The sequence below is a fragment of the Bacillus rossius genome, chromosome 8, assembly GCF_032445375.1.
Source record: "Bacillus rossius redtenbacheri isolate Brsri chromosome 8, Brsri_v3, whole genome shotgun sequence".
Taxonomy (NCBI): domain Eukaryota; kingdom Metazoa; phylum Arthropoda; class Insecta; order Phasmatodea; family Bacillidae; genus Bacillus; species Bacillus rossius.
Genome location: NC_086336.1, coordinates 7,279,984 through 7,293,813, shown reverse-complemented (window position 1 = coordinate 7,293,813; position 13,830 = coordinate 7,279,984). Strand labels below are relative to the sequence as shown.

The 13,830-nt window shown below is 38.2% G+C and overlaps 1 protein-coding gene across 1 annotated transcript in view; it reads right to left on the bottom strand.

Annotated features, from left to right (window-relative positions):
• The window catches only part of LOC134535256 (collagen alpha-1(I) chain-like), a 161,954-nt gene that overhangs the window by 64,185 nt on the left and 83,939 nt on the right, over nucleotides 1–13,830 (bottom strand). Inside the window, exon 3 of the mRNA XM_063374328.1 lies at nucleotides 12,544–12,726. Coding sequence (XP_063230398.1) covers nucleotides 12,544–12,726 — 183 coding nt within the window. The remainder of the gene's footprint in view (nucleotides 1–12,543; nucleotides 12,727–13,830) is intronic.

Here is a 13,830-nt window from a genome sequence, read left to right as displayed (position 1 = left end):
GGCACGGCCATATTGTGACGTCAGCATCCCCTATCCAGCACCGCCCCCCAGTCCGCCATGCCGGAGGCTAGGACGGCCAATGACCTTCCACCACGCAACCGGGTGATGCGGAAACAAGTAAACTGTATCTCTCACATTTTATTCATCGTGGGATGAGGAAGATTGCTTACTGGAAGAAACATTTGAGTGCGAAAACAGTTTAAAAAAAAATCTTTTTTTTATATTAATTATGGCATTCAGACAACAATTTAAAAGAGTTCCATACATTTCCAAAAAAATTTGAAGCCGTTTTTTAAAATTATAAATATTGTTTTTAAATCACATGTAAGTAGAATGAAATTTTATATAGGCTATCCCAAAAAAATATAGACCTATTAAACTGATTCCGTTATATTTTCTTTCTAATAAAAGTGCAAAAAACCCATGGTTCATTATTTGTTTTCATTTCATTTACCTTGTAATGATGAATACATTTTGAATCGTTACGTAATATTTTGAGTTTTATCTCATATTTATACAGTCTTAACATTTGTGTGAATGGAAAAAGTTACGTCCTGTAAAAACTATGACATGCAGGTGAAAATCGAGTTTAATAAGTTCCGAAATAAATTGGTAAATGCCTATAGGACGCGTGAGATATATTTACCTACCCTAAATGGGTTGTCAATTTAATCCAAACTGAAATCGTGTACAGGTGTAGCTTCTACACCTACATACATTTTGTGTCGACATTTTAATCAATGATTTATGTGGGTTTGAGTTCATAATTACATTCTTGTTGATGGTAGTCGGTTACCTAAAGCATTATATCTTGTATTAGAGAGCATTATTTTTTCGAAGAAAAATAATGCGCCCCAGTGTATTTAAACTTCATCTCCGATGTTTTAATTATTTTTTACCTAAACCAGGTTAGTGAAAACAGATGCGTCAGAAAGTTCCAAACATGGAACAGACGCAGAAAAATTAATTATTTTTCTTAGAACAGATCAATTATAACGGCACGCACTTTGTTCTGCATAAGCACGTAGACATTTTGTAAAGTATTTACTAAAATATAATACGCTGGGTGAATTGGTACAATGACAACATGTTTGTTCGTTTTTCGAATATTTGCTTCAGAAGTAGCTATAAGAAGATTCTTTGCCCAAGATTCTAATAAAATAAATTAAATGAAGAGACTAATTGTTAAAAAATATCTGATAACCAAGAAATTAACTTTGTTGGGGTAGACGAATATAGGCCTAGGCCTGAATAGTAAGATATGAGACCTGTGTAGTTGACCTCGTTTAGTGAAATTGAGTGCCATAGAATAGATATTAATATTTTGTTGCATATGTTGGATGCACTTAAGAATATTTTTGGAAGAAAGCCAATACCGTAGGCCCTACTATTGGCGTTATTATAAATTAATAATTGTAAAAGATAAATCCAATGAGTTTGTGGAAGTCTTCCGATCTCTCTTATTTGTTTTGGAAAACCTTTATTCCAGTGAAATGTACCTAAGGTTGGTATTGTAATTTTAATTCTTTTTATAGGTTAATAAATTTCATGAAAGGCTAACGAACACTAACAAAATTTTGTTTATTTTTAAATTCTAGGCAAACAACTATTTTAATTAGTCAGTCAAACAAATATAGGCCTATGTGTGTAGGTAGCCTATATGTTCGAGCAACAGTTAACCTTTATGCAGCTATGATACAGTTAACGTATGCAGCTATGATAATTCCCTATTTTTATGTGAAGACGTAAAAATTTATCTTAGCAATGGGGATGGATACAGAACTAACGGCATTTGGGAAATTTTGCATTAAATATTAATAATAATATAAAAAATATTCTGTAGTTCACAGTGGATAATTATTTTAATGTTTTACAATTTGATGCCAATGATTCCCTTCAATTCGAAGAAAATACATACAAATAAACAATTTAATAATGCTTACTGTGAAACATGTAGCTATAAGTAACATTACCTACAAATATCCATACATCGAGAACGTGAAACAGTATGTGAAGTAATTATTGGTAGTGTTGTTAATAAGTAAATACGCTGTGTTAAATTTTCCTGAATAAATATAACCACATAGAAAACTGAAACGTTAAATTAATTTTGGTCTTATACAGCGGAATATAATGCTTTTCTATTATTTATTTCCATTTTAAGAAGCTTTTGTTTTTTTCATATTTGCTGTAAACTAAGGCTTCTCCGTAAAAATATGTTAATTCATATATTTATGTGACATTTAGACTATGTTTTGGTTATAACGTTATAAAAATAGCCACGATTTTTGAAAGAGTAAAACAACCCTAGGGTTGTGAATAAAATATCAGTGCTATTTTATAGCCCACGTTATTTCTGTGTAAAAGATGAACGATGCGCTCGTCTATTGTGTGGTTACTTTCAATCCTGCTACATAAAATGATAAAATAATTGCTCCATTTTGGATTTTATTGCCGTTCGATCGATACCTTACTTTGAAAAGAGGTGGAGGCGCTTTCACTGTGTAGCCTCGGTGACTCACCCACCGACGTAGTTCACACTTCTGCCGAAAGATGGCAGTGTTTTATATAGCAGTGAAAAATCGCCATTTCCCTTTTTAAGGGCCTTTTACTTGCGCGGGAATGGAAGGAAACATAAGTTAACGCGTCAGGAAGTAAAATCCACAATAGCATCGTGTTTTAGCTTCGAGGATATAAACTTGTCATTTTTTCTTGGCCAATTATGGAAACTGTTTATTTCAATTAATGAAAAAAAAAGATAAGGGTAAAACACATAGCGGCTTACACCCTTTACCTATGTGATAAAATTACGAATAATATACGTTTCAGTAACATAGCCATTTCTAAACCTACCATTCACGCAATTTTTGACATATTCTTTCCGACGACCCTTCCACTTAATTGATTTCACAACTGATTGCGTAGACCAATAAGAAACGACGTACCAACCGGCCATTTCTGAATGGCCCTTATTGAACGAAAACATGATCAACATTGTTACAGGGGTTGTCTTCTTTAAAAGGAAATGTAGGGTAGTTTTTTGTAGTACAATTACGTGAACAATTTCTGCTTTGGGTAGCAATAGAAAAACAAAGTAACAAAAATACTCACAGAAAATTCCAAACGGAAATTGGATCATTTTAATGTGCTTTTAATCCTATCTGCCTCTTAATACCACAATATATACCCGTAGGCCTATGTCAATGGTATAAATTTTATTTATATAGAGTCAAAAAATATAAGTTTTCAATTATGTCACCCATCATTTGTTTATAACAGTGTCATTTAAGCTGTTTAAAATCAACGTCTATCAAAACTTACCTATTTCTCGTTACCTTTTTTTTTTTTTTTTTCACTTTAAGTTATCGAAAATTTACGTCTTGAATAGCGAGGTCGTGGGAAACGAACACACAGCTATAAACAAAGATAACAGGGAAGGAATGTGTCATGTCACATCCAGAAGATTACGGAAACGGAAACGGGTAACGTAAACGGAGACGGATATCCGGGAACATTTCACCATCGCATCTGCTGCTTCATGGGCAACCAATGAGATTGAATATTAAGGTTACAAAACATTTTTTACTTTTTAAAATAATATGCTTCGATATAATAGCAGACAGAATTCGCAATAATAATAAAAATAAACAATAATAATAATAATAGAACACTTGATATTCTTAGACTTGAAACCTTTTTTTAAAAACGTTTTTAGAACTTAAACAAACATGGCTACCACCGCAGCCTAACACTCGGCTTTGATTGGTCGCATAAAACAAAGTAAACGGAGGCGCTCAGCATTGCCGAGCTAATCCGTACAGGTTCGTCTGGTCTGCGTGCTGTTATAGAAACTCTGTGCCGTGATATTCGTCTGTGGTTACGTGCCATTGTAGAACGGGCCTTAGTCCCGGTTTATAAACTACGCAAAAAACGTAAGTATGCAAGAAACACAAGACGCAAAAATTTAAAAAAAAAAATTGGTTGTCTGTAAAGTCGGTTTACGGACGGTAGTTTAACGTGACAACGTCATAACAAAACATTAATGAAATGATTGGATACTTTTATGAATAAAATTGAATCATTTTTATTGAATTATTACTATTTTGTATGGATACAAAGAAGGAGTGAAATGAAATCTACAATTTAATTGATAAATTTACTTTTTTTTGCCCTCATTAATTCAAATATGTTTATTACTTTAACGAACAGATTATTTTAACTATATTTTTTATACATGTTTGCTATTTAACTTCTTCCAAACTGTGTTTTTCTGTTAAGGATATGACGATGATAGGAAAAGTAGGAAACGAATGGGAGTGTTTCAAGTTTAATGTGCCTCGAAAAAGTCAAATCGATGGTAGTTACAATCGAGTGGAAGAGAGATACAAGCGTACAATGAGCATAACGGGACAAAGCGTAACGGGACAATGAGTCATCCTTTTTCGTGCGTGCAGCCGGCGTTCATCGATTTATTAGATATTGGCACGTCAAAATCATCGTTTTCAAATACCTATTTTTAAATTACGCGTAGAAACGTAACGCAATCACCAACCAAATTTCTACCTCTCGCGTGTAGCTTGTTTTTCACCTTCCATATTTTAAGTAAAGTGTTCCGAAAGATTTCAAAGACTTAAGACGTTATAGAAGGTCACCAAGTTGTTAATACATACATCACGTTTCCGAATGTAAAATTTTCACACAGTGAAAAAAAATAAGACTTCTTAAAATAAGTTTAGTGTCATTTTCCCCCGGCCTAGCAAAAGGAGCATATGTAATGCGAGTCCAATGTTTTAACATAGCGCCATCTCGCTGAAATGATTTTTGACGTGAGAACGTCTAATAAATCGATGAACGCCAGCTGCACACACAAAAAAGTGTCCCGTTATGCACATTGTTCCGTTATGCTGTGTCCCGTTACGCTCATTGTTCCGTTATGCTTTGTCCCGTTACGCTCTTTTTTCCGTTGCGCTGTGTTATGTTACGCTGTCGGTGAGTGCAGTAATAATAGGTTATGTTACAATTGACTAAAAAATTATGGTGATTCACTTTGATGATAGATAATTGATTATAGTTTATTTATATGAAAACTTGTTCATAATTATATTTAAACTTTATAGCTAAACGGCAGTTTTTAAAATTAATAACAAGTCATCTACACGTGAACTGTTTCGTCGACTGTTTACAAAGTGAAGTGAAAAGTTAATGTGGTTTTCATTGCTTATTATAACAATTTCGGCAATAAAGGTTAATTATACTTGCATTTTAAAAATCTGACTACCAGTATAATTTCAAGTATTTATTATTTTATTATTAAAATAAAATTGATTCAATTATATTCATAAAAGTAAGCAATCATTTCATTAATGTTTTGTTATGACGTTTCGTTAAACTATCGTCTGTAAACCGACTTTACAGACAACCAATTTTTTTTTATTTCTGATGTTTGACGTAAGCGCGGTTTGTAAGAGTGAAGGAGCAATTACAATAGCCCGTCGCCTCTTTCCGTCATCCATCCGACCTTCACATTTTTCGTCCGTCAACGCCACCCAGCTAGCCAGACGATTTACAACATGACTTCAACCGTCCGTCGAAATATTTTCCCAATAAAGTGTTATCAACAATTAGTGTTTTCCTCTCAGAGACCTATTTAGATTTTATTTACAATTTATGTCGTGTCTGTGTGTGTTTTACTCGCATATCCTCGTGAAAATTCAGAGTCGTGATTGAATAGATTGTTCTAGTAACAACTGACTGCCGCAGCTAAAACCATAGATAGGCTATATTTAATCCATCCGTCCGTCGTGTTTGCTAAACTTTTGACGGGCCGACGGGTGACATTTTTCGGGCCCTCCTATTGGCTGCAGGTCACTTGACCGATGGGCAGATGAAGAAAGAGCGGACGGAAGCGACGTACTACTCTAATTCCGCCTTGACAGTGGCTTGTGAATAAAACACTGCATGTCCTCTAGGACGCAAAGTAGGCTCCTGATCTGGCGTACAAGCTTTCTTTACAACAAAAGTATAATATTCCTTGAATGGTGTTTCTAATTGGCCTTTTGGGGGCCAAGTAATTCGGCAAATACTAAGGTAAGGAACGCAATAAAATTAGCAAAGCTGGAGCTTCTTGAAGTGTGAAATATTACACATAATGACTTAGTATATCTACATGCTCTGAAAAAAAATTGTTTGCGTATAAAAGAGAGAAATATATGTATGTATATATAATATGTTTGTGTGTGTGTGTGGCCTTTAATTTTTTAATCTGATAAACCATCAATAAAGCAACTATAATGCCAAAGAAACATATGAACATTGCTCATAAAAATTAAATTATATAAGTTACATAGGCCTAGGTACCTACTTGGTTTATTTTGGTATGTATTTTTGAAATCATAACTTCAAGTTTTTTTGGCGTTAAAAGTACTAACTGCCGCCGTATTAGCTATTCTTCAAACTACTGCTCAGAGAGTTGCAGGTGTCTTCACCATTAGTATCACACGTTTCACATTATTTAGGCTACAAGGGGAAAAATTATATGGTTTTGTAAAGCACCAACACGTATTCGTACAGTGATTTCTTTATATTGAGAAAGAGAGAGAGAAATAGAGAGACAGAGAAGGTAGAGAGATGACGCTGCAGTTCACCGACCGCCAGCACTTTACCCCCCCCCCCTCCCCCAACCCAAAAATAAATCCTTCTGGTTGATTTTGTCGTCGACGAGGCGACACACGTCCAAGAATCTGCCCCGCATCACCTGGCAGGCAGGAATTCACCCCACAGCCGCGCGTCGACTTAAGTTTCTATTTTTTTTTTTTTTTCTGTCGCTCTCCCAGTTGGAGCAACCCCAAGTTACAGGGCTGTCCCGTGCACTCGAAAGAAAGAGACAAAAAAAATAGGAGGGGGGAATGACATTGAGACAAGACAAAGATGGATGGCCCTCCCGGGGAAAAAAAATGGCGCGAGGTATGAAAAAAAAAAAACAACGTGAAAGTAAGAGGTACGAAAGCGAGTGGTGTGGAAAACATTATTTTAAAAGTTAAACATTTTTGTTTTTTTCCCCCTTTTTTGTTCGACTTTAAATCACCTGGCTCAAATAAAGTGCAATTAATCTGCTGCGGAAACATGTAGGTCCTGCTGCCACTAAATCACTTAAATAAAAAGAATTACTCCCTCTAAATCAGAGAGAATTTTACCAAGACACTCAATAGTAGGTACAGAAAATGCATTCTAACTGGCTGGGCCAAATGTGAAATTTTAACAACAATTTGCATTATAGAAATAAATGTAAAAAAATATGAACACGATCTAACAAGGCCTAAAAGGGTTGACATTTTTCTTCAAAATGCAATTGTTGGTACATAGCGTAAGTCAAAATTCTACCAATAAACTTTGACTGCAGGTTCGTCACTGAAAAAAAAAGTTTAAAAATTATAAACCACTTGTTATGCTTATTTTTCATAAATGTTTGTGATGCGTTGTGTGGCTCCTAATTATTTCCAAGGAAATATCCAACGTTAAGTGCTCAATATTAGAATTTGTAATATAATTTTTTATTAAACAGTTGTTTCTCTCCAACTTTAAAGGAATATATGCCCTAGCGAGTGTTCCCTTGTGATTGGCGGACGTCTGCATGAGAAGCCATTGCCCTATTAGGCTGGGACATTCAGGACAGGGCAATGGCATATCTCGATAACGGCCGCCAATCACAAGACACAATCTCTAGTGCGGGCGCACCTTTTTGCGGTATATTGGAACGGTCAGATTTATTCGCGAAAAATACCTGCCCCTACGCTAGCCGAATTGGTTATTTCTGATCCATGTCATTATTAGCCTACTAATGAAACTGCCGCCGGACAGAGTCGCTAGATTTGCATGTCTCCATTAATGACAAAAAAATAATAATTAACGAAAAGGACGTCTAAGATCAAGCTTTAATCATTAGTAATTTTTTTTTTCATTGGCTTCTGTGGTTATGTAAAATTAGACTACATGTCGCCCTTATTAGAGACCGGTACAGGTTTTGACTTGAGTCGGTCGTTTCGATGCTGCGACTTTGTTTAAGCACCATGCGTAATATGGGCCGTGTAAAATTACGCGAAGGGCCAATTACAGGTGTTGTGAAGTCTATCCTGTTTGCAAGTGTATTCGCTAAATGTTCCGGTTCCTAATTGCAGGTTCCAGGTGACTTGCAGCTTGCCGCGAAGAGTAATTGCGCTGGAGGTCTCGCGAGTTAGCGATAATTGCAGCTTTACACGAGTCGTCTCCAGTCATGGACAGTTTACACGCAAGGGAATCATGCAAAAGAGGAACTAAAACATGTAGTGGAAGGTTTGATTTTCAGAGCGCGTCTTTCAAGCTATGTAAGGGGCGTTTCACAAATTATCCTAAATATTTGGTGCTAGGTAATTCTGCAACACACAACTTCTCGTCATTTGAAGTCATACAGTCTGTTTTACTTTAGTTTTATAGTCTGTTTGTGCCTAATGAAGGGAACATATGGCAGTTCTCATAATGTCGCTAATTTTTTTTGTCATAGGAAACCTACGTTGTTCGTCGGTATTGTAGTCGTGTTGTTGTCCATAATATCTGTTTATCTTCAGCTTTGTGTTCGTATATTGGCTGCTTGTCCAGATTTTGGTGTCTGCCTGCATTTACTGACTCGTCGTTGCTAGCCCAATGTGTTCGTCTGTGCTGTAATTATTTTGACGTGACAACGTCCAATAAATCGATGAACGCCGGCTGCACGCACGAAAAAGTGTCCCATCACAAACATTGACCCGTTACGCTGTGTCCCGTTACGCTCATTGTACGCTTGCGCCGCATCTATCTCTCTTCCACTCGATTGGAACAGCCATCGATTTGACTTTTTAGAGGCACATTAAAGTTGAAACACTCTCATTCGTTTCCTACTTTTCTTATCATCGTCCTATCCTTAACAGTATAACACAGATTGGAAGAAATTAAATAAGAAACATGTATAAAAGTTATAGTTAAAATAATCTCTTCGTTAAAGTAATAAACATATTTGAATTAATGAGTGCAAATAACAGTAAATTTATCAATTAAATTGTAGTTTTCTTTTCACTCCTTCTTTGTATCCATACAATATAGTGATAATTCAATAAAAATTATTCAATTTTATTCATAAAAGTATGCAATCATTTCATCAATATTTTGTTATGACGTTGTCACGTTAAACTATTGTCCGTAAACCGACTTTACAAACAACGAATTGATTTTTTCCATTACAAACAGTGCCAAATTGCAGAGGCATATGAACAATAATTTACATTAAATTAGGACGCCGCGGTTCTCAGAGCTTCGATTCTGATAACGCGACACTTCTTTGGGGCCACGAGACATTTCCAGAGCGGACCTGAGAGGTGTATAGGCTAAAAAAAGGACGGCGAAGTGAAGAGGGCAAATGACCTCTTGGTGAGCGATGGTGGACGGCGAAAGGTGGGCTACTTACGTAATTACTTCCACCAAATGCCGTATACCGACAAAAAAAAGAGGTTACATTTTAATAAATAAATAATACACAAACTTATAGTTAGAGACCCGGAAAATTCGCGGGTTCATTTCGTGTTATGCTAAAATTCAAATAATTATACCTTAGTGCTGCTTCTGTCATTGGTTCACTGTTAATCTGGAGGACTGAGGGCTAATTAGAGACCCTCACTCATAGAAGTGTCGAATCACAGACCACCCAGTCGAGACGACTCACAAGTCAGCAGCTAATGAACAGTTGGCATTTGCCCGAGTATGTAGAGGATATTGAGTCTATACTGGAGGTCATTGAACCCGCGAATTTTCCGGGTCTCTACTTATAGTTAAAAAAACTAAATTAATTACCCGATTTTATCGTTGAATGAACTAAAAATTAAAAAAAAACCAATCATATTAATTTTTTTCTCCAACAGCCCGGACACATTTTTCACCGTAATCCGACCTTGGAAACATTTTAAAACGAAAATAATATATTTCAAAGTTTTGAATTAGGGGCTTTATGCCCCTCCTACTCTGAGGGAGCGGAAGACGAAGCCCAAGCATATTTTCCACGATAGCACGACTTTGGAAACACCTTAACAATGAAAATAATATATTTAAAAATCTTAATTTAGTGGCTTTACGGCCCGGGGGGGGGGGGGGGGGGGTGGTGGTGGGGGATTTTTATTTCCAGGGCTAATTTTCCACCATAACCCAACTTCAGAAACACTCCAAATAGAATAAGCATTGATTGTTTAAATTTTCGAAATTTTCTGTCTCTAACTCCCACCTACTCCACGGTACTGTCGACGCCTGGGTATATTCCCACCATGCCCCGACCTCATGGATATACAAAAAGCCTGGTTATTACCCACAGCTCGAAATGAGTGATTTTTCGACCCTCTTAAGTTATCATAATATTGTACTGTCAGAGGTTACTTATATGTAGAGACCTGCAAAATTCGCGGATTCATTCGGTAATAGGCTAGAATTCAAACACATATACCTCTTAGATAATTTTGCCATTGGTTTACTGTTCGCGTGGACGAATCTCAACCAGTTATAAACCCTCAACCAAAGAAGGATCGAATGACAAACCAGCTGAGACGAATTACAAGTCGGCAGCCGATGAACTTGCGATAGGATTTGCCCGAGTGTGCAGGGGTATGTGCAGTCTATCCTGAAGGCCGTCGAAACCGCGAATTTTGCAGGTCTCTACTTATATGTATGAAAAATTTCAACACATCCGGACGTCGAAAAGTGGGTGAAAATTGAATTACATACTCCATACATACGCGCATACAGGTGAAGCTAATAAAGGTGCGGTAAAAAGAGCTCCTGGTGTGTTTGTACTCGCCGCCCGTTCAACCACGGATCGCATCTCGCTCTGGTCGCGCGGAGGAGTTTAATGGGTCCGGCGGGCAATCCGGGCCTCCCTCGTGTGCTGTGTCTCGGGAAGGGTAGTGGGGAGGGGGGGTGAGGTCCGAGCTGCCGTCGTGGCCTCGAGGCGTGTGTAATTAGCGGTAACTTAGAGAGCAGTTTGGCGTTCCGGGCGCCCGAGAGTCGCGGTGCAAGTCGTCCAGAACCACCGCTAGGAGGTACAGCCTACTGTGCGGGGTGAAAAACCTTGGCTTTGTGGTCACCCTTGCTTTACCCACCAACTCTGATCTTCGCTTCCTCGCTTGCTTCAGTTTACGTACCAAGAGAATTGGACAGTATATTTGGGACTATACCTATGCATAGGGACCGGAAAAATTCGCGGGTTCAATGACCTCCAGGATGAACTCCACAGTTCTACGTACACTCGGTCAAATGCCACCCACTCATTGGCTGCTGTCTTGTGAGACGTCCCAGCGTAATAGCCTGTGATTCGATAAAGCTTTGGTCGGGTGTTTCTCATTGGCCCAGAGTCATCCAGGTGAGTTGTGAGCCAATAACAGAGGCAGCACTGAGGTATAACTATTTGTATTTTAGCCTATCGCGAGATGAATTCGCGAACTTTTCCGGTCTCTACGCTATTCATTGTCCAGCTGTGGGAACACAGGAAAAATAAAAAACTTTTATCGAACGCGGGACTTTCCACTAACAGCAGATTATGTCTATCTTAAACATAGCTATATGACGACCAAATTTGCGACAAAGAAAAATATGCAGTGCTTTCAAAGTGCAATTTCGGTAAGTTTTAGACACGAAAATACAATAACCCAACATAGTGGATGAGGCCGAAACTTAGCAAAAAAATTATAAACGAAAACCTTTATTATCTCTACTACTGTGATACTGATTGTAGGCCTTGATTTGGTTATTTTCAATTTAAAAAAATTATTGTAATTTTGTACGACCAGGCATCGCTGAAATTTATTTTAAAACTGCTGTGACAGAACTACGAGAGCCGTACGTTGATTATCGAATCATTTCATTAGCAGGCCGAAATTTTAAACTATATAATGAAACTGCTCCGATAACAGCGAAAAAGACTTTTAAAAAAATATTCCTGGGTTTGGACCTGATTTTCGACAGTAAATGTTACTAAAATACTGCCCATTTTTTTCCCTTTCGGTTTGCGACATCCGCCGCAGATGGCAGCACATTGGTTAAGTACCCATTTACGTTCCATTCACGATATTACTAGAGACCTGAAACATTCGCATATTCGTTTCGTGATAGGCTAGAATGCTATCTATTGTACATCTTCGTTGCTATTGTTATTGGTTCACAGTTTGTGTCGCGGACTTAGGGCCAGTGAAAAACCCTCGTCCACTTAAGTATCGAATCTTAGGCAAGCAAGTTGAGAACTCTGAAAAGTCAGCAGCCAATGAACAGGTGGTATTTGCCCGAGTGTGAAAAGGGCTATCGAGTCCATCCTAGAGGTCATTCAACCTGCGAATTTTTCCGGTCCCTAGATATTACTCCCACCGAATGACGAATATCGACAGCTAAGACGTTGCACGTGAAAACAAAATTAAAGCGACCGACACGAGCGGGGATTGCCCAACGTTGAGAAGAGTTTTGTCGTACGCGCGCGATGGTTACCGCGCGGCGCGCGACAGTTACCGCCCCTCCCGGCGCCGCAGGACGTCTCGACGTCACGTGCAGGTGCCGTGCGCGCCTGGGTGGTCCGTCGCCTGGCCCCGCCCACGCCCCGAGGGGGGCGGTACAGTCCGTGTCGCAGCCAACCGGCTCCTCCGCGCACGCGCTGGCCCGCCGGGTCCACTTGCAGTGCTTCTGATGCTTCGCCTAGGGGCCGGAAAATGTCGCGGTTTCGATGGCCTTCAGGATATACTGCACATTCCCCTGTACACTTGGGCAAATAACGCAAGTTCATCGGCTGCCGACTTGTGAGTCGTCTCGGCTGGTTTGTCTGTGATTCGATCCTTCTTTGGTTGAGGTTTTATAACTGGTTGAGATTCGTCCAGATGAACAGTAAGTGAAAAGCTATAGGGACCGGAAAAATTCGCGGGTTCAATGAACTCCAGGATGAACTCCATAGTCCTACGTACACTCGGTCAAATGCCACCCACTTATTGGCTGTTGTCTTGTGAGACGTTCCAGCCTAGCAGCCTGTGATTCGATAACCTTTAGTTGGGTGTTTCTCATTGGCCCAGAGTCATCCAGGAGCAAATAACAGAGACAGCACTGAGGTATAACGATTTGTATATTAGCCTATCGCGAAATGAATTACATTTTAAGATCACTACTGATCAAAAACATCTATATACTATTATAGCTTACAGCTAAATAAAGACCATAGGAAAATAAAACGGAAGAAAACTACTCGATAAAAATTTTATCATGAGAAGTATATAGCCTGTAAGTCATTTAAACAAGTAGGATTCGTTTAATATGAATGGAATTAGTCAAATTGTAAGCCGTGTTCGCTGTCTTCTCTAGACTATGGTATTTCATTGAAAGCTCGTAGTCGCTGAAAGTTCAAAGGAAGGGGGTATCCCTCATGAGAAATTTGATGTCAACTGAACGAATTCGTTCATAGCTGCAGCCTAATTTACAAAAATTACATGTACAAAGCTACATATAGGCAGCAAAGTTTTAAAAGTATTTTATTTGTAAATTCTTTTGCTTTTCCGCTGCGAAAGAATCCATTAGAGGGGGAGAGGGAAATTCCCTAGAACTTAACTCCATCAGTTGGTAACACTGCAGTTCTGTCGGTAGCTTGTCTCTCATCTACCTCAGACGTTCGTCTGTGCTGTTGACTTTGTGTTTTAACGTTGGGTCCATTTGCTAATTTATGCTTGTTCTCTGTGGGTTTATTATATCCTTTTTATTTATTATATTTCATTCTTTAATTATTTCCATGACAACCAGTGCAAAACTGCATAGGCG